Source organism: Panicum virgatum, chromosome 5N (genome assembly GCF_016808335.1).
Source record: "Panicum virgatum strain AP13 chromosome 5N, P.virgatum_v5, whole genome shotgun sequence".
Lineage (NCBI taxonomy): Eukaryota > Viridiplantae > Streptophyta > Magnoliopsida > Poales > Poaceae > Panicum > Panicum virgatum.
This window is the reverse complement of record NC_053149.1, coordinates 14,157,526-14,179,569: the sequence shown is the minus strand read 5'-3', so window position 1 is coordinate 14,179,569 and position 22,044 is coordinate 14,157,526. Positions and strand designations below refer to the sequence as shown.

At 44.7% G+C, this 22,044-nt stretch overlaps 2 protein-coding genes across 2 annotated transcripts; one reads left to right on the top strand and one right to left on the bottom strand.

The window, feature by feature from the left end:
* The first annotated feature begins 11,883 nt into the window (after positions 1-11,883).
* LOC120672726 (cyclic dof factor 2-like) lies at positions 11,884-15,386 on the top strand. The gene is made up of 2 exons (XM_039953278.1): positions 11,884-12,253; positions 13,437-15,386. Exons 1-2 carry the CDS (start codon positions 12,092-12,094, stop codon positions 15,027-15,029), a joined length of 1,755 nt encoding a protein of 584 aa, XP_039809212.1. The 5' UTR covers positions 11,884-12,091; the 3' UTR covers positions 15,030-15,386.
* A 197-nt stretch (positions 15,387-15,583) lies between these two features.
* On the bottom strand, positions 15,584-19,979 carry LOC120672727 (mediator of RNA polymerase II transcription subunit 27-like). Its single transcript, XM_039953279.1, has 7 exons — positions 19,615-19,979; positions 18,091-18,252; positions 16,833-17,286; positions 16,523-16,582; positions 16,356-16,424; positions 16,117-16,160; positions 15,584-16,030 (listed from the first exon to the last, which is right to left on the bottom strand). Exons 1-7 carry the CDS (start codon positions 19,929-19,931, stop codon positions 15,889-15,891), a joined length of 1,248 nt encoding a protein of 415 aa, XP_039809213.1. The 5' UTR covers positions 19,932-19,979; the 3' UTR covers positions 15,584-15,888.
* Positions 19,980-22,044: the final 2,065 nt, after the last annotated feature.

The window sequence follows — 22,044 nt, the reverse complement described above, 5'->3', positions numbered from 1 at the left end:
TAGAGAACGATAAGAGCTACAACTTTTGTTTTGGGCGAAAAATGATTTGAAGCTCGGATCATGGAGAAAAACGAGATCGAACACTGCTAAACAATGTTTTACCACGCGAACTCGATTAACGCTAATGACCTAGATTAACCCTGATTAGCGATTAAGCACGATATTAACGTCAAAACTAACACCGGGGTGTTACACTAACCACTACTAAGCACCAACCCTCCCATTATTTAAGCATTTGAATATGCTAATCCGGGCTTCGGATCTCCCCCAGTTGCACGTTTAGTCCCCGCCTCGCAGATCACGAGCCAGGCAGAGAAAATACTACTAAAATGAAGGATTTTTCCCCCATGGGCAAAGGTTGTTTGTCATCGCCAGCTGCATATTCCGTGGTTCGAGATTCGTCTCATGCTTCGGCCGGTGGTAGCTAAGTCGGACTAAGAGTATCATAATAATGTCATGAGTATTAAATTTGTTGATATTGTAAAGTTTTTATAAAGAGAGAAAATGAAGAGTGTCATTGATAGTGAGAGGAGTGTCATCACCATGATACTTCTCCGGCTCAATTACCTAGTTTATGGTCTTCGTAACTGTATCGATGACATTTCCATTGAGACTGATCTTATATGTGTGGACATCTAAGAGGCAATCAAGCATTCAAGCATGGGCCGAATATTGATACGTGGGTTGGATATTGATTTGAGAAGGATTAGAACCCTAATAGGCTTCCGGCATGACGGCCCATTAGTGGGGTATATATAATTAAGGGCTAGACTGGGAGCACATCATCATCGAGTGACATAAACCCTAGTCGCTGCCGCCTCTCCACCTGGCCACGAAACCCTAACTGAACGCACGGTGCTAGCACACTGGCAATTGGCATTCCTGCCCTGTACATGTGGACTCCGAAAAGGTGTCGCTGCATTGTTGTGGTGCTGATCGACGGGGATAACGACGAGGAACCACGAGCTGTAAACTGCTTACTCTTTATCGACACGCGACTACGTTGGGGCGAGCTACTCCAACTCTACTTCCGCTGCGCTGCGCGTCGGGGGTAACAATCTATGATTATCTGCTTGCATAAGATCCTTGCTAACTGTTTAGACGAACAATACTTGTTGCCGCATGTTTCCTAGAAATTTCTTGAAGCATGCATTGGAGTCCTTTTTTATCTTTTTACATGATTGGAGATCTAACGACAATGCTACTCCCAGTTTGAATGAGGAGAGAGAGGTGTCATCATGCTACGCCGGCGCAGCAGCATGCCAGTCGCGTAGTTATAAGGACCGGGCTGGAGATCGAACCGGTGAGGCTTTCGGTTTGCTGGTTCACTGGTCCAACAGTATAAGGACGGTACTGGAGATCGAACCAGTGAGGCTTTCGGTTTGCTGGTTCACTGGTCCAACAGTATAGAACAAGTTGAACCGCTGGTTCGAAAGTTTCGGACCGGAGAATTGAACCGTCCATAGATACTTTCGAACCGGTGCAATATCATAATATATAATATATAATAGATAATTAGCAGCATAGAGTTGACCACATGTACAAATAGATTGTTAAATAACATAATGATATAAACAAATCCCAACTAATCTACCCATAAGTTCACAAAAGATACTCAGAAATTATCATTTGTGTATTTGTGGTTGTTAACTCAAATAATATGATGACCAATATATAATAATATAATAAAATAACAATGTTTCATAATGTATCATAGCAAGATATATCTTAATTTAATAAATTTATAAGTTTTAGTGCTCTAGAGTTGTTTTACGGGACATACCAAAAATAAATATGCATGGAAAAAATAATATATATAGCATTTATGAACTAAAAAGATTTATTTAAATATTAACTATTTTAAAGCAACTTCAAATGTTAAAATGAAGTTCACCATTGCAAAGAGCTCGTCGAAATAATCAAAATGAACATATTTCTATTTGGAATCCATATAAAATCTATATGAAAACTATCTGGTTCAATTGAAACCGGCTGGTACACCTGTTCTGTTTTCGTGAAGCGAACTAAACAGCTATAGTCTGATCGGTTTTTTTACTGGTCGGTCCAATCCGGTGCTAATAACTATGGCCCAGCGAGCCGACTAGAAAAGGCGATGGAGGGCACGTGCGAGCCACGCTCGAAGCCCGCAGCGCAGGTTTGATGAGTAGCTCAATGCTAGCTACTCATACGAGCTTCTTCTTGGCTTCAACTTCACATGTGATCTAGCTTGCCAGCGCGACTTGTGATTGTTCACTGCTGCTGTCAAACTGTGGCACCATGACATCACAAGCTTGGCAATCTCATAGCTGGCCGGTTTCCACTTGCTTTTCTTATAATCTGATGCGGCATAAGCCCTGCTGCCCCCTGATTAGAGCCACATCTTTGTCCGGAAAGAGTCAAAATTACGTGCAGACAGAGACAGAGACCGCATCGAAGCACCATGAGAGCATTTCCAAGAGACTAACTATAAATTTAGCTAAAAATAGAGAATTGGAGGCTGTGTAAAAAATACAAAGCTTCCAAAATGAAAGACTAAACCAACAGCCTCTCTAAATTGGACTCTCCATATATTACTGTGGCAGTGGGCCTCACGCGTCAGTGTCATAGTTATCTTCTTCCTCCCATCTCTGCGCTCTGGTGTCCGTCCACCGCTCCTTCCCCCGCTGTTCGCGCCGCCCCTTCCCCGCCGTCCGCGTGCCCATCACCACCGGCCATTCACCCTACCTTCGCCGAACAGCGGAGCTCCGCGCCGCGCCCCCGTGCCGCCCGTGCACAACGGAAGCCGAGCGCCGTCCCGACACCGCCCTCCTCCGCGCTCGCCTCCGGCCGCCGCGCCCCCGTGCCGCCCGCGCACGACGGAGGCCGAGCGCCGCCCCGCCATCGCCCTCCTCCGCGCTCGCCTCTGGCCGCCGCGCTCACCAGTCTTGGCAAAGGAACGAGGGGCTGCGGCCGCCGCTCGATCTCCAGCCTCACCATCTCGCCACTGCCATCGCCCTCCCTCCCCAATGCATTAGTGCGTCGGAGCGGGGACCGAGCTCCGTCCTGCGCGCACCAGAGTGGAGGCTAGAGCGGGGGCTCGGGGCCGCCGGCGGCGTGAGGCGGCGGAGAGGGTGAGGTCGCAGGAGCTGGGCCTGGGCGCGTGCAGGAGGGGACCAGGTGCGCACATGGGGGAGATAGCGAGCTCCGAGCGCTTGGCGAAAAAAGCTAGCGGAGGGGAGGAAATGAAGAACATGATAGCGAGAGAAGAATAAAGAGAGTCTGTTGGATTGAGTTTTTTGTCACTACTGATCCAAATTTGCCTAACCAAGTGCATTTACCTAGTCTCTTGGAGATGCTACGAGATTTCCGTCAGTGGCACACCTAGGATCCGTTCTGATGTAGCTTTGCACGGGTGGCCTTTGGATCCTGCAGGAGTCATTCTCCCTAGAGTAGATCTGTATCTTTCTTTTCCCACTTTGCAGAATTTTTTCCCCAGAAGAGTCCTTTTCTGACTTCCTGTAAAGGAAAGAGAGGCTGCGCCAAGAGCAGTGAATATGTAACAAAGTTTAAAACTGAATGGGCCGGGAATGTGGGCTTAGCCAGCTTATTAGGCCCATCGCCAATTTTTGCCCCCGCACTCCACTGCTGCTAAGGATGCAAGCGACAGCCCGCAAAACTCACATATAGACTTAATTAAATGGGTTGTCACAATAACTCACGAAAATTTAATCTATATGTGGGTTCACGGGTTAGCCCACTTGCATCCTAACTGCTGCACCTACTACGTGCCTCCGAAATTCAGGAGATTTTTAAAATCCAGCCTGAGGAACCAAACGAAAGATAACAAAAAAAAATCGTTGACCCTATGGCTAGTTGGCTACGACTTTGCACCGTTCTGTTCCTACCGAGCGGAACGGATGTGCACCGCTGGCCAGGCAACAGTGTGCAGCCACGTAGCACGAGTACCTAACCTGGCGACAAGACCTCGAGGAAACTTTTCCCGCAGCACGGGCTCCCCCTGCCGCCATTTGGCATGCCGCCGCCGCCGCCGCGCGTGGAGTATCCTGGTAGGTGACGGAAAACCACCGTGAGAAAATTCGTACGACATGAAATTTTAAACAATTTTTTATAAGATTTATAAAATTTTAAAATTTTATAAGATTTTTTATCACATTAAATTTTTGAACGCGTGTATGAAGTATTAAATGTAGCTAAATAAAATAACTAATTACACAGTTTGACTATAATTTGCAAGACGAATCTTTTGAGTCTAATTAATCCATGGTGGGATAATAATTACCAAATACAAACGAAAATATTATTAAAAAATACTATTACATTTTACACCCAAAACTTTTCACATCTAAACAAGCCAAAAAAAACACCCCCGCACTCTCCCCTCCCATGCAGAAAAGTTCCCGGGACCGCACCGGCGGGCGGAGTGGTAGTCCAGGCCCCACTCGCAGCGGCACGGAGGCCCTCCCCCGACACCGGCCGAAGGCACCGCCGACGGGGCGAGGGCCGACGGGGCAAGTGGCATTGTGACTTGTGAGCTGTGGCTACTCCCATGTCTCCACCTGCAACCAGCCTTTTGTTTCCGTCCTGGCATGCACGGGCGGTGGACCCATCCTCATCCGAAAGCTAAAAAAACAAGAAGGTCGCGAGCCGCGGCACCGCCCGCACAAAATTACTCCCTCCGTTCTAACATAATTACACATCTAGAATTAAAATTTGTCTCACAAAAAAATGCTATTTTGACCCTACTACTACAAAAGACAAGAGTTTCCGGAGACAAGACATTATCTAGATCATTCTCATAAAAAACAAGAGGTATTTTGGTAATTTCGCATCATGCATTGGTTTACGTGTCTAGTCTTAAAATTGCATTTATTTTGAGACGGAGGAAGTATAAAAGAAATTATTCGAACACGAGATTAATAACGTAAATTCTTACAAAAAAATTTAGTGAACTAGTAATTCATGATCAAAGGTTTGCTCTACAAAAGCAGCGTTTATAAATAAAATGGAAAGCTGAGTGGCTAGCGCGTGTGATCTAACACCAGCACAGTAGCACACCCCTCTTTGCACTACGGTGCTGGTGCTCCCCGTATCCGGACGATGGGCAGACATCAGTTGAGACTGAGCTAGGATTAAGGTCAATACATGTGGGGCGGAAGCTATAAGGCTGTCCACACCGGTGAACTGAAAAGCTCCCTTCAGTAAGCTTTTTCAGTTTTTGGAGCTGCAGTGGCATACTGGGAGAGGTCCGCTAAACAAGCGGAGTCTCCCCGTCCCGCTATTCTGAGCGGAGGTGCCGGAGCACTGCTATCGGCCACCGAAGCAGTGTGGGGCCAGCCCCCGCGCGCACAGCGCCGCTTCGCACCGCCCCGACCTGACGTCGCCGCACGCTGCGCCGCTGCGTGCCTCCCGCGGCCAGGCCACCGCGCTCCAGAGAGGAAAGGGTGAGGCCTGCCGCCGTGTGCCGCCCTCCGCAACGCCGCGTGCTCGGCCGCCATGCGCGTCCCGCGTGCCGTGCCCGTCCGCCGCGAGCCGCCGCATGCCGCCGCGGCCCAGCCGCCGCCGTCGTCCTCCGCGCCGCGTGCCCGACCGCCGCGCGCTTGGCCGCCGCGCGTCGCGTGCCCGGCTTCTGCGCGCCGCGTGCCCGGCCGCTGGCCATGGAGGCGGCCGCGGGGCGGGTCTCCGCCTCGAGCCGCCGGAGAAGCCGAGCTCGAGCTCGCCGGAGAGGAGGACGAGGGAGACGGGGGAGGGGGACGAGGGAGAGGAGGGGTGCCGCACCGCCGGCGGCCGTGCACGTCCCGCGTGGCCAGTCGCCGCGCCGTCCGCCTACGCCTCGCAGCGCGCACGCTCGCCGCCGCGGACGCACACCACCGCTGCTCGCGCGAGCACGAGCCCCGCGCGCCGCAGCTTCTCGGCGCTCTTGCCGCCGCGTCGCTTCGCGCCCCGCAGCGCTCGCGCTGCTAGGGCCGCCGCCGCCGCCGCCACGGGCAGCCACCACCGAGGAGGGGAGGCCGCCGGGGCGGGAAGGCCGAGGGAGGCCGCCGGGGAGAGGAGGTGGGAGGCACGGCCGGCGAGAGAGAGAAGAGAGAGGGGGGCGCGGGGGAGAACGGGAGGGAGGAGAGAGAGAGGGCACAGAGGGGGTAAAAAAAATCTGGCATATGGTCCCCCTGTCTGGTTGTTGGTATAGAGTAGAGATATAGAGGATGAACGAGTGCAGCGAAACTAAACGAAAAACAGATAATCTCGATGATCAGATAAAAATATTCCTTTTAGAAGAGAGACTTAGAGTACAGCAAGTAAAGACAGCCTAAAGACCTCCGAAACCCCTTGACCCCTACCCCTTGCCATGGCCAGCGTACAAAGCCCAGTCCCAGCTGTGTAAACAAAACCGGAGACACACGAACAGCGGCTGCAAAACCGGAGAAACAAATAAGGATACCATTTATTTTGGGGCCCATGGCACCACGTGGAGGAAAGCGAGCCGTGGGTCCCACAAAAGCAGCGGTCCGCTCCCAGTCGCGTGCCAAACCGGAGATCCACAGCCACAAAGCCATCAGCCGTTGGAATTGGAATTGCGAATCTCGCATGGGTGAAATGGATTTGCGAGAGAACCGAGCGTACCGCGGGTGTGTGCGGGCGGCCGGCGCGGGTTCGATTCCCAGCAATGGATTCCGCGTTTCTCACTCCCCAGTGGCCTACAACATATGCTGGGTACCGATGTTCGAGACCATTTCTTTAAAACAGGCGTGTGAGTGTAGGTTGTACGTCTTAGTTTGCACATAGATAATGTGTGTGGTGTGTGTGAGTGTGGTATGTGTGGAGTTTTATGTGTAAGTTCAGATGTTACAACAGGCGTGTGAGTGTAGGTTGTAGGTCTTAGTTTGCACATAGATAATGTGTGTGGTATGTGTAAGTGTGGTATGTGTGGAGTTTTATGTGTAAGTTCAGATGTTACACCTTGTACTACAAGTTAGATCAGTAAAAAAAAGAATTTGCGAGGTAGAGAGAAAAACTAGTGGCTGGAAATGCGCCCTGAGGAAAGATCTCGTGCGCCAGACACGTGGCGTGTAGGGACGGCGGGACCCGCAGCTAGGCTAGTGGATTTTGATTCCAACGTGGGAATCCACTTGATTTTTTTATGTGGCCGAGCTAATTTTGGAGACTTTTATGTAGCATTAGGATGCAAATTGGTGAACTTTAGTTGCACCTCTAACTCTTTTTAATTCAAAGTTTTACACTAATTTTTCAAAAGAAGATTTGATTTTGAAGAAGTAATATAAAATTTTGAATTAAAGAGGATTGAAAATACACCTAAAGATCACTAATAGACACCCCTAGGTAGCATTGTGCACACATGCAGGGCTTTACCGTTTGAAAGTTGGCGCTCTATCCGGTTATTCTTTTCATAGCTTCATTACCGGATTAAGCATGAGAGAACTTGTTCCATTAATTTGACGACCCTCTGTTATTGGATGGAATTCGATTTTTCCTCTTCTTTAATATATGCGGGCATATTAATTACACTTTCGCACCTTTACAAACCTTTACATGCGCCCTTAACTTCAGGAAGCACACCATCTTACTAGCTTAGGCTCAGAGTTCAGACCACACTCTCATATTGTACGCTATTGCTCCTCCGTCATCGTCCTGTGGACCTCTATCAATGTGCTTGCTACTCTTGCTGTTATAACCTCCCCAACACTAAATCTATGAAGGTTACTTCGTCCATGAACACAAATTTTGTTTGTACGATAGCTAAAGTTAGTTGATTATATTACAGACAGAAAGCTTACAAAAACTGAAAAAAGAGAGAATGAGATGGCACACGAAAGGAAGTAGAGGCATGAGGATCGGATGGACCGTGCTGCTAACAACTACACGAGACCTCGCAAAAAAAAAACTATTACGAGGACAAATTAAAAAAATGCAAACCAAGGTATGACTATGGAATGAACTTCAGATAAGCCACTTGCACTTTTGGATAAAAAAATACTAGTACCTCACAGTCCCCACAGCTACGAAACACTTTTCCACACGCCAACAGGAGGAGGAGGACAAAAATTGCACCAGAGTTGCAGAACTTCTTGTTTAGACCGAGTCCAACAAACGAATGCAAAATGAAGATTACATTCATTGATTTGCCTCGCGCACAGGAAGTACAAGACGCTTCACCCTCTGGCGGCTAGATCAGGGGCGGAGCGCGGCGGCTCGAGCAGAGATCCGGCAGCGGCCGCTCGAGCAGAGATCCGGCGGCCCTCTCTCTCCGGTCTTTCTCCTCGCCGGCCCTCGCCCTCCCTCCCTCCTCCTCCTCCTCTCTGTCTTGGCGGAGGTCCGCACGGCACCGGATCCGCGCGCGGCGGAGGCCATGGCCGAGCTCAGGCTCGGATCTGTGCGCTGTCGGTCGAGCTCCGTGGCAGCCTGGAGCGCGGGTCCTTTTCGGCCATGGCATTGGGGACGGTGGACGGTGGACTTCCGTTCCGAGCTGTGGCGCGAAGTCGAGGTGGTTAGACTCCGCTACAGATGCGTTCGAGGAGAGAGGCGTTCTGCTCCAAGCCAATCTGCCTTCCATAGATGCGTCGTCTGTTGGAGACGTTTTTCTTGTGTGAACAGTAACTCTCGGAGAGGCAAAAATGTAAATGCATCATTTGTTGAAGTCAATCTTAGCCAAACCATGATTTCACCAGCCAAAAACCACTGCAAAGCTAGTAGCTACTCGGGCTCGGCCTAGCCAAACCCTTCTTCTTGTAACTCCCAGCCCAAACGTCAGGCCCTGTTTGGTTTAGGTTAGCACAAGTAGCACAAAAATTTTAACTAATAATTAGGGGTACTAAATAAAGGTAATTTACAAAACTAACTCCACAGCCGTGTTCTACTTCGCGAGACGAACCTAATGAGGCTTTTGACCGCACGATTAGAAGATGGTTACTGTAGCATCACTGTAGCCAATCATCGATTAATTACTATCATTAGATTCGTCGTGAAAAGTTACAACCATCCGTGAAAATATTTTGCAAATAAGCTTCGTTTAGTACTTCATGCATTGAAAATTCTTTTATCAGAAAATGTGTGGTATGCTATGCTACTGAAAAACAAACACGGCCTCAGCCGCGGCCTCAGCCGCACACACCCGGGCCTGTCGGCCGGCCCCACTGATCCATGCATCCGCCGACAGGCTCACAGCCAGGTGGCCCCGGCAGCAGCCGAGCCAGACCGCACGTGAGAAGCAGCACGCGCTGGCATGTGGCCAGTGGGCCCTCCTAGCAGGCTAGGCTGCGCTGCGCGGCGGCGGCGAAAAAGGGACGGAGGCTGTGTGCTGTGATGGGAAAAATTTGCGAAAAGTGAAGTTGAAAAGTATTGTAGTATTTTTTATTTGTATGTGATAAATATTGTTTTATCATAAGCTAATTAGGTTCAAAAGATTCATCTCGTAACGTACATCCAAATTGTGTAATAAATTATTTTGTTTATCCATATTTAGTGTTTCATACCTGTGTTATTTGCTATATTTAATATTTTGATGTGACGGAATAAACACAGCCGGAGGAAGAGAGACGAAAAACGAGGGCGGGCTGGTGGCTCGTGGCCGCCCTTTCCGCGAGATTCGCATCGACGACGTCACACCCGCGCGGCCTCCCCAGCCACGAAAAACTCGTGGCTGGCGGCCGCCGCGCGCCGCTGACCTGGACGCCAGCTGTCCCGCGCGCACCGCGCTGCCGCACCGGCGGCTCCTCTCCCGGTCACGAACCCCGGATCGTGCACTGCGTCTTTTTGCGACGAGCACCCCAGACGATTCTGTACCTCACAAAACTTTTGAGAAAGTTCGGCATCTGGCGTTCCATTTAATCTCGTCACACCGTAGTGTTTCTTACGGGAAAAAATATTATAAAAACTGGGGATGCAAGTTTGTTTCCTGGATGAGGCTCAATTAAAACTCGTTAAATCAAATAGATTTGTAAATTATTTTAAATCGAGAAAATTGGACAACGGTGGAATAAGACCCGTTTGAATGGGCTAGAAGTGAGGGACTAAAAATTTAACCCTAGATATGATAATAAGCTACTCACTCGGTCCTGAAATGTAGGACATTTTAGAGTTTAAATTTTGTACTCAAACGTAAGACATTCTATATTGAGGTGAATCAAACCATCCTAATTGTACATTATTTTTGGATCTTTTCCAATAGAAAAATATGCAGGTAGCCGTGTAGGGGAGGTGCATGTGGAGAAGGTGTATGGAAAAGAGCATGATACTTTAATTAGCATATATTTAATTACTCAAATAGAGTACCAATACTTAATAATTAGGGGTAGGAGAGTCTTTTCTCCATCTCCATAATCTGTTGAAAAAAAATCCTGGAATGATCTACATTTCAGAACAGGGGGAGTAAATATGGATTAATGCAAGCTAATAGGACAAATGAAATTTAAGTGATAATAGCCACAACTGTGCAGATCAGCTCGGTTAGTACATATTTAATTCTCCTATTGATACCAAATTCAAGGACTAAACCTGCGAGTCAAACAGATGATGGGATAGCATAGTTTGGATGAGGGGACCAAACCTATATTCACAATATTTGATTGCCGTTTATGTGTACTAGTACTAAATCTGGGAGACATATCTGGTGCAATCACAGAACTGGTGAAATCACCGTGCAATCCGACTAAAAAGGTCTTCAAAAAATTCTGAAAAAAATCATGAATGTACATCTCGGTCTACCCCATCTACATATAAATTTCCACGATCAAATTCATCTTACACTTGCAGTTACAAAAAAGACAAATTTTCTGACAATCAGTAACGTTCAAATGCAGCCCAAATTTGTCTTTTTTGTAACTGCTAGAGTAAGATGAATTTGACCATGAAATTTTATATGTAGATGGGGTAGACCGAGATGTACATTCATGATTTTTTTCAGAATTTTTTGAAGACCTTTTTAGTCGGATTGCACAGTAATTTCACCAGTTCCGTGATTGCACCAGATATGTCTCCCTAAATCTGTGCTTGGATACGAGTATACGCCGCAAATTTGAAGAGTTAGTTTAAATTTGACCGAAATCCAATTTGACTTTTCCCCAAAAGATTAGAACCCATCATATCCAGAACCCCTACTGTCCTGAATCCCACTATCCAAAATCCAAATAGACCCTCTCACGTGCTTTTGTCGGTATCAACGGGCTCATATTTCGTTTTTTTGCATTCCTTGGGGATGTTCTTGCAACTCTCGACAAACTTTTTGGTTTGGGCTGTGTTCACTTCCAAAATTTTTATCTCCAAACTTCAGGCCCTGTTTAGTTCTCTTTACATGTAAACGCAAAAAATTTTGCGACGGAATCTTGCCAATTTGAAGTACTAAATGAAGTCTATTTACAAAACTTTTTGCACAGATGAGTTGTAAATCGCGAGACGAATCTAATGATGCTAATTAATCCATGATTAAGCAATAATTAGCAGATGGTTATTGTAGCATCACTGTTGCAAATCATGGATTAAGTAGGCGCATTAGATTCGTCTCGTGATTTACAGCCCATCCATGCAAAAAAAATTTGTAAATAGATTTTATTTACTACTTCAAATTAGCAAGATTTCTTCGCAAAATTTTGCGTTTTTGCGTTTACAGGGTGGGAACTAAACAGGGTCTCACTATTCACCTATCACATCAAATCTTTTACCTCATGCATGGAGCATTAAATGTAGATAAATAAAAAACTAATTGCATAGTTTTGATGTACACGACGAGACGAATCTTTTGAGGCTAGTTAGGTTAGGACAACAATTACCACAAACAAACGAAAATGCTACAGTATGCTACAGTGTCCGATGTAACCTTTTTACCACTATTTTACGAATCTAAACACACGCTTGCATGACACAATTTTAATAGCGAGGCCCCATCTCAAATTCCTCTGTTTTTTCCCCAATTCCGCAACATCTCATTCCCATGTAGAGCAAGCTATAGCCTATATCCATTACTCTCTTCTCTCTCTCTCGCTCTCGCTCCCACACACACAGAGTTCGGTTGCTCTCTCGCCGCTTCGAGAGCGCGGAAGCAGCAGCGGCCTGCGTTCCTGTCGGCCCCGCGGGCCGGACGAGGATGTCGGATCAGAAGGACCCTGGGATCAAGCTCTTCGGCCGGGTGATCCCGCTGGCCCCTGAGCCAGCGCCGGGGACCACGGAAACGGAGGAACCGCCCTGTCACGACCAGCCGCCGGAAGAGCTGCAGCCACGGGCGCTGGAGGCGGCAGCGGCGGATGAGGTTAGTATGATCTTACACGCTGTTGCTTCGCAGGAAGGATACTCAAACTTTTTGTGAGACCTTTTTTTTTCTTCAAATTTCCTTTGTTTTCTCGGCAATTTAAGTACAGACCCCAAATTGTGTATGAGCGCTACGATGTACAGGCCTATCAAGGTCAGCGCGAAACTGGATTTGGATAGATAGACCCAAGGAGGAAAGGATTTGGATTCGAGTTGCCGTCCGTACAGTGTGTTAAGAAAGAATAACGTCCATACACAATTTGGGGTCTGGAATCTTGGATCACATGTTTTTTTTTTAATTCCTTGGAGGTGAATGGACTACATGAATTTAGTAGGTAGCATTTAGCTCCTGTAGAAGCAAGGAAAAAGTTCCCCTGTTCTAGATCAGGGGCTTTGATCCCAGTCTCAGTTTGAACTCAAGCTGTTGGTGTCCGAAATCCAAGTAAACTGCCACAAAAGACTGCATGGCTGTGGGTTCCTGGTGGTGCAGATGGGGCGGGCAGTAGGTATTAGTAGGGTGCTGTCATTCTCGCTTCCTTAAAAATGGTTATTGCTGAGGAGTCCAAAGCAACAAATCAGTGCAACATCTAGCTTCGTTTAGCTTGTGGTGGTCCTTCCCGTCCATGGACCATGGTCTTGTCACTTTCATTTGCCCAAGAGCGGGCAGTTAGGCGCTTCTCTTTCATGCGGAAATAGAGTGTCTACTTGATTAACCTGGGATGGGTGTAATTTGTGTAACAGATCATAGAAAGTGATACTAAGGTGAGGCTGCGGGAGTGTGTGAGAAAAAGGAATAGGAGAGAGCAGCCTTTTATCATCCCTTGTCTCAATAGTGTTTGGGCTTTGTGCATCTTTTTCTTCATGTACCTTTGCATAAGCTGATCAAACTTATGTCTTAGCTGCCATGCTTGAATCCAATGGACTTATGCTGATTTCTCTACCCAATATACCCTAATTAAAACATGCATGATCTGCTCATTGAAGATTAACTACTGAATTAATGCTTCCATGCTTTCTATTCCTTGATTAACAAAATTACATATTTCATAAACTTCATCATAAGAATAAGTGAAGCCGAATAATGTGACTGATCCAAGTATCGCTAGTCCTTCATCTATATGTTCAACTGTACAGTGAAGGTTTAATTTTCTTCTGTTAAAGATTTTCTTGCTATAATCTTGCAGGATCAACACATCGAAGAAGATAAAGAAGATAGTGAAATGAAGGTTGACATGCCACAAGAGAAGGATAATGAAATGAAGGTTGACACGTTACAAGAGAAGGGTGATGAAATGAAGATTGACATGCCGCAAGAGAAGGGTAATGAAACGAAGGTTGACATGCCACAAGAGGAGAAGGGTGGTGAAATGAAGTATGATGCATCACAAAAGGAACATGATGGTGAAATTAAGGTTGATGCACAACAAGAGCAAAAGGATGAGCAAATGAAAGTCGGTGCATCATCAATGACAGAAAATATACAACCAGGCACTTTACCTACCTCAGACCATAACAAAAAAGATATAAGCCAGGTGAACAGTACTGAAGATAAAGCTGCATCAGACCCAAAGGGGGAGAGTGAGAAGACATCCAATGAAGAATCAGGTCAGGACAAGACACTTAAGAAGCCAGATAAGATTCTACCTTGTCCTCGGTGCAACAGCATGGACACAAAGTTCTGCTATTACAACAACTATAATGTTAATCAACCTAGGCACTTCTGCAAGAATTGCCAGCGGTACTGGACTGCAGGGGGCACTATGAGGAATGTACCTGTTGGTGCTGGGCGTCGCAAAAGTAAGAATGCATCATTGCACTACCGCCAATTACTGATGGCCCCTGATTGTATGCTCGGTTCTAGAGTTGACATGTCGAAATCAGTGCTCCCTGAAGCTCTTGTGTCCCCACCTTCTGCCTCAATACAGCCAACCAATCGCAATGAAACAGTTCTCAAATTTGGGCCTGAGGTGCCACTTTGTGAATCAATGGCGTCAGCACTTAACATTGATGAACAGAATTTAAAGAACCCTGGATCAGCGCCAAGAGGAGAAAATAGGGAAGACAACTCTTGTGCATCATCTGTTACATCATACAATGGACTGCCTGAAAACATGATTCACGTCGATAAGAATGGAGCACCCATTTACTGTAATGGAGTTGCCTCATTGCCTCAGTATTACCTTGGAACCCCTTTCATGTACCCTTGGAGTGTAGGATGGAACAATCTCCCTGTGATGGTGCCAGGTAAAAATATGCCTGAATCTGCTTCTGCTTCAGAGAGTTGCAGTACTAGTTCAGCTTCAGCTCCATGGATGACCTCGCCCATGATGCCGGCCTCGAGACTTCCTGGACCAGCATTTCCATACCCTCTTGTGCCACCTGCGCTTTGGGGTTGTTTGTCTGGATGGCCAGCCACGACCTGGAACATACCGTGGATCAGAACTAACGGTTGTGTCTCCCCATCATCAAGCAACAGCAGCTGCTCAGGTAATGGGTCTCCTACTCTTGGTAAACATTCCAGGGACTCTAATCCATTGAAAGAGGAGAAGAAAGAGAAATCATTGTGGGTTCCTAAGACACTCCGGATCGATGATCCAGATGAGGCTGCAAAGAGTTCAATATGGGCCACCCTTGGCATCAAACCCGGAGACCCTGGCACCTTCAAGCCTTTTCAGTCCAAGGCCGAGAGCAAGGGCCAGAAATCAGATACTGCTCAGGTTTTGCAGGCCAATCCAGCAGCATTATCACGCTTGCAATCGTTCCAGGAGAGCTCTTGATTCCATGCCTTTAGTCTATCTTATAGTTTTGGTACTGTAATATTTACATACTAGAAGAGTTTTGCGGTACGTGAAAAGATCAGGAGAGACCTTCTTGTATGCCACTAACTTGGTGGAACTTGCAAAGAGCTTTCATGAGAACCCCTTTGGAGATATGTATGTATTGTAAATACTTAACAAACTGGTTGTGTAAATTTAGTCTCAAGTCAGGACGCAGGAAGCCTCGCATGGGTTGGCTCTCCTAGTATATTGGTTTTTAGTTGTAAACAGTTAACAGTGTAACTGATGATAGTATTCCAGTGAGTACTAGAAGAACTACAAATATTCTCAAATAAATCCTTTTACGATTCCACTGTATTCATAAAAAGTAAATTTGGACACGTTCAATTTTCATGTGTATGATCAAATGACATGCGCAGGAAAAGATACAAGTTAATGCGATTTAGTTAGTTTCTTAGTGGAGTACTATTGAGTGTAATAGCAATACAAGCATACGCTATCTTAAATTAAAATTGGTATTAACCGTGCTGAACTGATGCTAATAGCACGTCAAATAACCAAGGCACACAAGAAGGATCAACATAACTATGTAGGTTTCTGCAACACCTTCCCACAAGATACACAAACAATCAAAGTACAATTTGGTGGTGGTGGGGTTGTGAGGTAACGTCAGATTACAAGTAGAAAGTCCAACGACCTAAGCAACAACAACCTTCAGTTCTCAATAGATATGTTACATGTCCAAAAGAACACTGTTCTACACAGAAGGATTCTTGCACATGTGCTTTGTTAGGTGACAGCGTTGGAACCAATCTAAGCTATATCTTAAAGAGTCTTGAGTGTTTGCAAGAATCATTAGCTAACCCTCATAGGAAGAACATCCGATGTGATAGGCCTCCTGAAGATCTGGGCCAACATTTGAAGTCTGGTGATATGGGCGGTGCACTGGTGGCAAAAGCAAAGCCAAGGACTTGTCCATCATCAGAAGCCGCCTGCATTTGCTGTATACATAGCAATCCAAGTATTACTTACGAGCACATCAGAAAAGCAGAAAATGCTCATGGAGTTAGATCTCAAGGAGTATTACCTGCAAACCTTTGTAAACAGAGTCTGATAGCTGGCAATCCAACGCTACATGACGATAAATGTTTTTAGTAACAGAAAATGAATAACAAACAGCAAGTGTTGGACTAGAAATTGCATTGTTCGAGAAAAAAAGGAACTAGGAATAGCACCCATCAAGCTCTGGAAATGCTTCCCCCCAAATAAAATGTCAATGACTACATTACTAATATGAAAAAGGGACTAGAAATTATTGCAACTTACCAAAAGCAGAGATAGTGTTTTACTGGGCTCCACACTGACAAAGTACTGCAATGCCTTGTCAGCATGCTCCTTCATAATCAAATATTCTATTAGTCTGACCCATCTTTCGCTTCTAGTATCTCATATGAGAACAAAAATTATATAAAAACACAAGAGCGCACACTTACCTTTACATGCTTAAATACATGATGCATTGACGTGCCTCTTGCGTGAAGGTAGCTTCCTCCCTGGTGGAATATTCACAATCATGTGTCAGAAAAGGATATCTTGTTCACCAACTTTATCAGCATTCATCAAGGTGACTGAATTTTCCCATTAAAAGTATCGTGGAAACATGCTAAAACAATGAAGTGATCTTGGTACGTACGCAACTTATAGTCAAGCATATACTAAAAACGCTAGTGCATGCCAGCATAGTTGCTCATGCGGAGCTCATAACTGAGCTGGACAGAGACATCTTTTAGAAGAAGTCATTACCTCGGTGGTAGAGAAGAAAGCCACTGCATCAGGATCAGTAGATCCAGCAGGGTGCAATGACACTATAGCCCGAAATATTGAAGGAACCAGCAACTCAATCACTGCAACCTGGTCTATGGAAGTTGTCAGAGCACTGGATCTCGATTTGCCCAAATTTTGCAGGTTCAACTCTTTACATGGATCCACAAACTCATCATCCATCAGAGATGCTAATGACGAAGCTCTTTTAGACCAATCCAGATGCCGGTATGTGAATATTTTCATGTTAGGCACTTCATTTTCCAGATTTTTCAGCATTTCAGATAAAGATTCTTCCTCAAGCTCTCCATTACTGGCAGACAACCTTGGCTTTTTGGTGACACCAGGCTCACCATCATAAAGATGGCTAAGGACTTCATCTTCTAGATGAGGAAAGAATCTTCTTTTCTGGTCAGTGAAGGCCTTTAAAGCTAACCTGAAAACAGCACGGGGTAAGCTCAAAAACATCAACAATCTGAATGATTATAAATGAATAATGCAAAACAAGACATTCATTCCCCTACATTTCTGACAAGACTTATCTAGAAGTAGCTGGTGATGATTGGGTGCCATCTATAATCACCACAAATACCTCCATTAGTCATGACAACAAACAGGGATGCTTGGATGCCATGATTAAGACCAGAGAGCCTTCTAATTAGGACACTATGTCAAGACCCTCTGAAAATCAAAAGACGTAAATTGGACCTATTCCTTACCCCAAAATGGAACACAGTTAAATCTATACATATACGAAATGGAAGTAGAAAGGAACAAATTTGTGCCAAACTCCTTGCCCTCTTCCTACAAAGACTGGTGGATGATCGGCAAGCATGATGGAAGGTACTAACATCTAAACACTTGTGAATATCAAAATTACAATGTTTTCAATGCCATTCTAACTTCTAAGTAAGAAAATATGGGTGCATTGGAAAAAGAACATTCTGTTCAGCACACTAAGTGGAAATGGAATACTCCCAAGACTGAAAAGACAAATAAGAAAAGGAGGAATAAATTGGGCATAGATTAACTCATGGAATTGATTCATGAGAGCACCTATGCTATTGCAAGTTATAGTGACATTCAAAATGAACTCATATGCACAAAATCCAGCTGCATACCATTAATGTAGGCTGGTGATAATGTCATGTGGCAAATCAAATTAATAGGGAGAAGAAGCACATCATGTTGAAGTAGTAGCTTAACACGACAACAGAAGATATCAAGCAATGAACTTTACCTAGTTCTGTCCACAGCAGATGCACCAGCCTGACCTGCCAGTTGACGCTTCCAAGCATAAGCTACAACAGCACCATCTGGACAAACAAGGGGCATGTGCAAGCCCCATGAATTTCCTCGAGCTTTAAGGGCCCCATTAAGAACTCCAGACTCCTCTAATTGCCTTCCTAACATTAAAAGAAGGAATTATTCACAAGAAAAAGAATGGCTAAAAGGAATACAAGATATTTCTTAGTCTACACTTAAACAACTAGAGCAAGTTCAGCAATTCAAATGACTAGCCAGATTAATGATGAAGAAACAGTTCCATTTTATATGAAAGTTTCAAGAAGGAAATTAAATTTTTAGTACGAACGCATAGAACCTACAAATAGAGCAATGGCAACAATGACCAATTAAAAGTGAAAGCATGATAAAGACTTCAAAATTACAATTTACCCATGGACCAAAAGGTGAAACTGAAAAATGATGCCCTTCAGTATATTAAGCCAGTTTACTAGGAGAATAACAGAAAAATGAAGACAACTGAAAAACATGCCCTTCCCCATGCCAATATGGTTGCAGATATCTAAGTCTTCATGGTTTCCAATATCCTGAGTTACCATTAAGATGGTGCATTGGCCATAAGTAGTAACTCCTGTTTTTTCAAGATTGCCGGACCGTGGTCACCCCTTTTCTTTTTCTTGTTTCTTTGTTTTTGTTTTTGTTTTTATCCTGGCTTTTCTTTTTGTAGGGACCATCCTTTATTACTTCTTAATACAGTGACATGAAGCTCTCCTTCTGGTTCCAGAAAAGAAGTCCAGGTTTCTCTTAAAGTAAAAATTCTATAACTAAATTGCCTTAATATTTCATCTTCCTTTTATCTAATGACTTCACATTTTGTTGACGTGTAACATGTGTTCCAGAAATGCAAAATAATACCAACCAATAGAGTGAGGCCAATCATTTTGGAAAACTATATTTTGTAAGCATATCCCAACAAGTCCAAACTCCAAACTACAGGCAGAAAGTCAGCAGGAAGATAGAGTTTTTTCTCCATAAAAAGTAACTAAGCTAAAAATGTCTACACAATAATCTCCAGAGAACTACATAAGCTCCAAAACTAGAACAATCACATTGCAGGTCCAGGTTCCAACACAGTATTAGTACTAGAGTAGACACAACTGAACAAAACAAAACAAATTATTTATTATAGTGTGTAAAGCGAGGAAATAAAAACTGAAATTTCTTAAAATATAGCCAGAAATCAATTTCAGACCACAGCCATCAATTTCCTGAACATTAGTTAGACAATATCATGGGTGCTATTTTGAAATATCAACAACGCTATTTGAATCTTTCATCAGCAACAGGGTCCGAATTGCTTTCGGTTAAATTTGACATTTGACACTAGAGAATGTTGCAATATGTAGAACGCAACCAAGTTTTCTGTACAGAAACCCAGGTAATTATCCATAACCTCCCGGATCGAGAGAGAAGGGAGAACGGAGGTGTTAGGGCGGGCAGAGATGCTAGGGGCTGGCACCTGCCGAGGGCGCGGAGGTCCTGGAAGTGGCGGCGCATGGCGGCCTCCTCCTGGACGATAGCGCGCGATGTCCTGTCGATGTGCTGGGGCGTGCTATACGGGGGCGCGCCGCTGGCGACGAACAGGGCCTCGAGGAGGCGGTCGGCGCCTAGCCGGATTTCCGCGATGAGCCGCCCCGCACCGCCCAGACGCTCCATCGCCTGCGCCACCTGCTTCGGCGGCGCGTCTCCACCTGCCGGATCGTTCGGGTGGGCCACCGCCGACGCCGACGGCGCCACCGCGAGCGCCGCCGCCTGCCCCTGAGGCTGCTGCATCATGCTTGTTGGGGACTTGGGCTCCGCTCCGCGACTCCATGCCGTCAGGTTGTTGCCGTTTTACTTGCAAAATGCCCAGCCCATGGTAATAAGGTTAGTGGGCCGTCATAGGCCCATGAGGACACCTATTGAGTTCTTCTGTTCATTCACATTAGGTCTTGTTTAGATAAAAAAAATGATCATAAATGTTTGGACTACATGAACCATTAAATATGGATAAAATAAAAAACCAATTACACAACTCGCGTGTAAATTACGAGATGAATCTTTTGAGCCTAATGACGTCATGATTTGATATTGTGGTGCTACAATAAACACTTGCTAATAATAGATTAATTAGATTTAATAAATTCATCTCGCAGTTTACATGCGAAATCTGTAATTTATTTTTTTATTAGTATACATCTACTACTTCAAATGTGTGTCCAAATACTTTTAAAAATTTACACGTACAGAACTAAAGAAGACCTTAGTATTGTCTAAACTTTTGGCCATATGGGTTTTCAAAAAATGATTCTATAATATATTTTTTAATTCGATAGTTTATATAAAATTTATACCCTTTGCACTCAAAATACTATTTTATGGGAATATGATTAGGCTCTTGAAGAAGAGTTTGTGTTGAAAGTTGACTTTGGTTCATCCACCATTTAAATTTAGTCATACAAAAATCAACTCACTTTTTACAAAGAAATTAACCCTCACTCTTGTAATGTAATTTCTTGTTCATTGTGAGAAGAAACATGTAATTCCGTGTTCCCACTATTGAAAAATGATACAAACAGTGAAGTCTGTCTTTTTTTTTTGCATGACGATATAGATAACAATTGTATGCACACGGTGTTGACACTCAAAATTAGCACAATAAAGGTTTTCTAGACAATCTGGACAGACCGGTCAGACCTCTTCTTTAAACCGGTCAGACCGGTCTAGACAAATTTGTCAAATTACAAATTGGAAACAGACCGGTCTGACCGGTCCAATGGTGGTCAGCCCAGTAACATCTACACCGAACACGTTTACTCCTTGCTCGGCAACCCTTAGCCGAACCAATGAGATGACAAATTGTGTGCAGCCTTGTCCTTCACAAGAATTTGGTTCTCCACACGAACCGATTTTTGATATTGTACATGGAAATTCTTTTGGGTGTGCACCAATAAGTTCGGTTCAGACGATGGTACAAGATGATTCTATAGAACATCGTCTTACTTCTGTAGCACAAGCATCCACGAGTGGTAGATGCGAAGCAGATCCCGCTAGGTTAAAAGAGGATCCGGCTAGTGCGATGAAAATCAAATTTGGTGTGGATATAGGTAATTCTACATTATACCAAAAGCCATATCCCGTTGAATTTGATTTGGTTTCTTTTCCTGCTGATTGGTGTTTTCCTAATTTTGTGAAATTTAGTGGTGATGATAATAGAGCACCTTGGGAGCACATTGACCAATATATTTTACAACTGGGAAAAGCTGGTTTCCATGATGCTTTGCGCATTCGCTTATTTTCATTATCTTTGACCAGAAATATTTTTTCTTGGTTTTCTTCATTAGCCCCGAATTCTATTCAATCTTAGAATCAGTTGGAACGTAAGTTTCATGATCGTTTCTATAATAGGGATAATGAGGCTAAGCTGTCGGATTTGACATCGGTTAGGCAAGACCAAGATGAGCCTGCTTCGAATTACTTCCGAAGGTTTAAAGATATCAAAAACCGATGTTTAAATTTAATAGTTTCTGAAAAGAAATTGGCTGATTTGGTTTTTGATGGTTTGCGTTCTTATTTGAAAAAAGAACTCGAAGGATTTGAGTACCACACTATTAATTATTTGCACATGAAAGTCTTGGGTTTAGAATTTAGACTCCAGAACGCAAAAGATGCCCATAATACTCATCGGTCCATACATGTTGATTGTAAATCTGATTCGGACGATGAGAAAAAGGAATTTGCTCAATTCATTTGGCCATCAGAAGCTAAGCCATGTTCTTGTTATTCCGAAGAATCGGCAAGAACAAGATCGTTTCACATTTGATGTTTCTAAGTGTGATCGCATATTTGATGAATTGCTTAGAAGCGGAAACATCAAGTTGTCACATGTCATACCGCTGCTTGATGAGCT

Excerpts from the sequence above, each read along its gene's own strand:
- LOC120672726 (XM_039953278.1), top strand. The coding sequence starts at position 12,092 with ATGTCGGATCAGAAGGACCCTGGGATCAAGCTCTTCGGCCGGGTGATC. Across the intron at positions 12,254-13,436 it reads AGGCGGCAGCGGCGGATGAG|GATCAACACATCGAAGAAGA; the intron begins GTTAGTATGATC and ends ATAATCTTGCAG.
- LOC120672727 (XM_039953279.1), bottom strand. The coding sequence starts at position 19,931 with ATGATGCAGCAGCCTCAGGGGCAGGCGGCGGCGCTCGCGGTGGCGCCG. Across the intron at positions 17,287-18,090 it reads TCTGCTGTGGACAGAACTAG|GTTAGCTTTAAAGGCCTTCA; the intron begins GTAAAGTTCATT and ends TGCTGTTTTCAG. Across the intron at positions 16,161-16,355 it reads AAACACTATCTCTGCTTTTG|CGTTGGATTGCCAGCTATCA; the intron begins GTAAGTTGCAAT and ends ATCGTCATGTAG.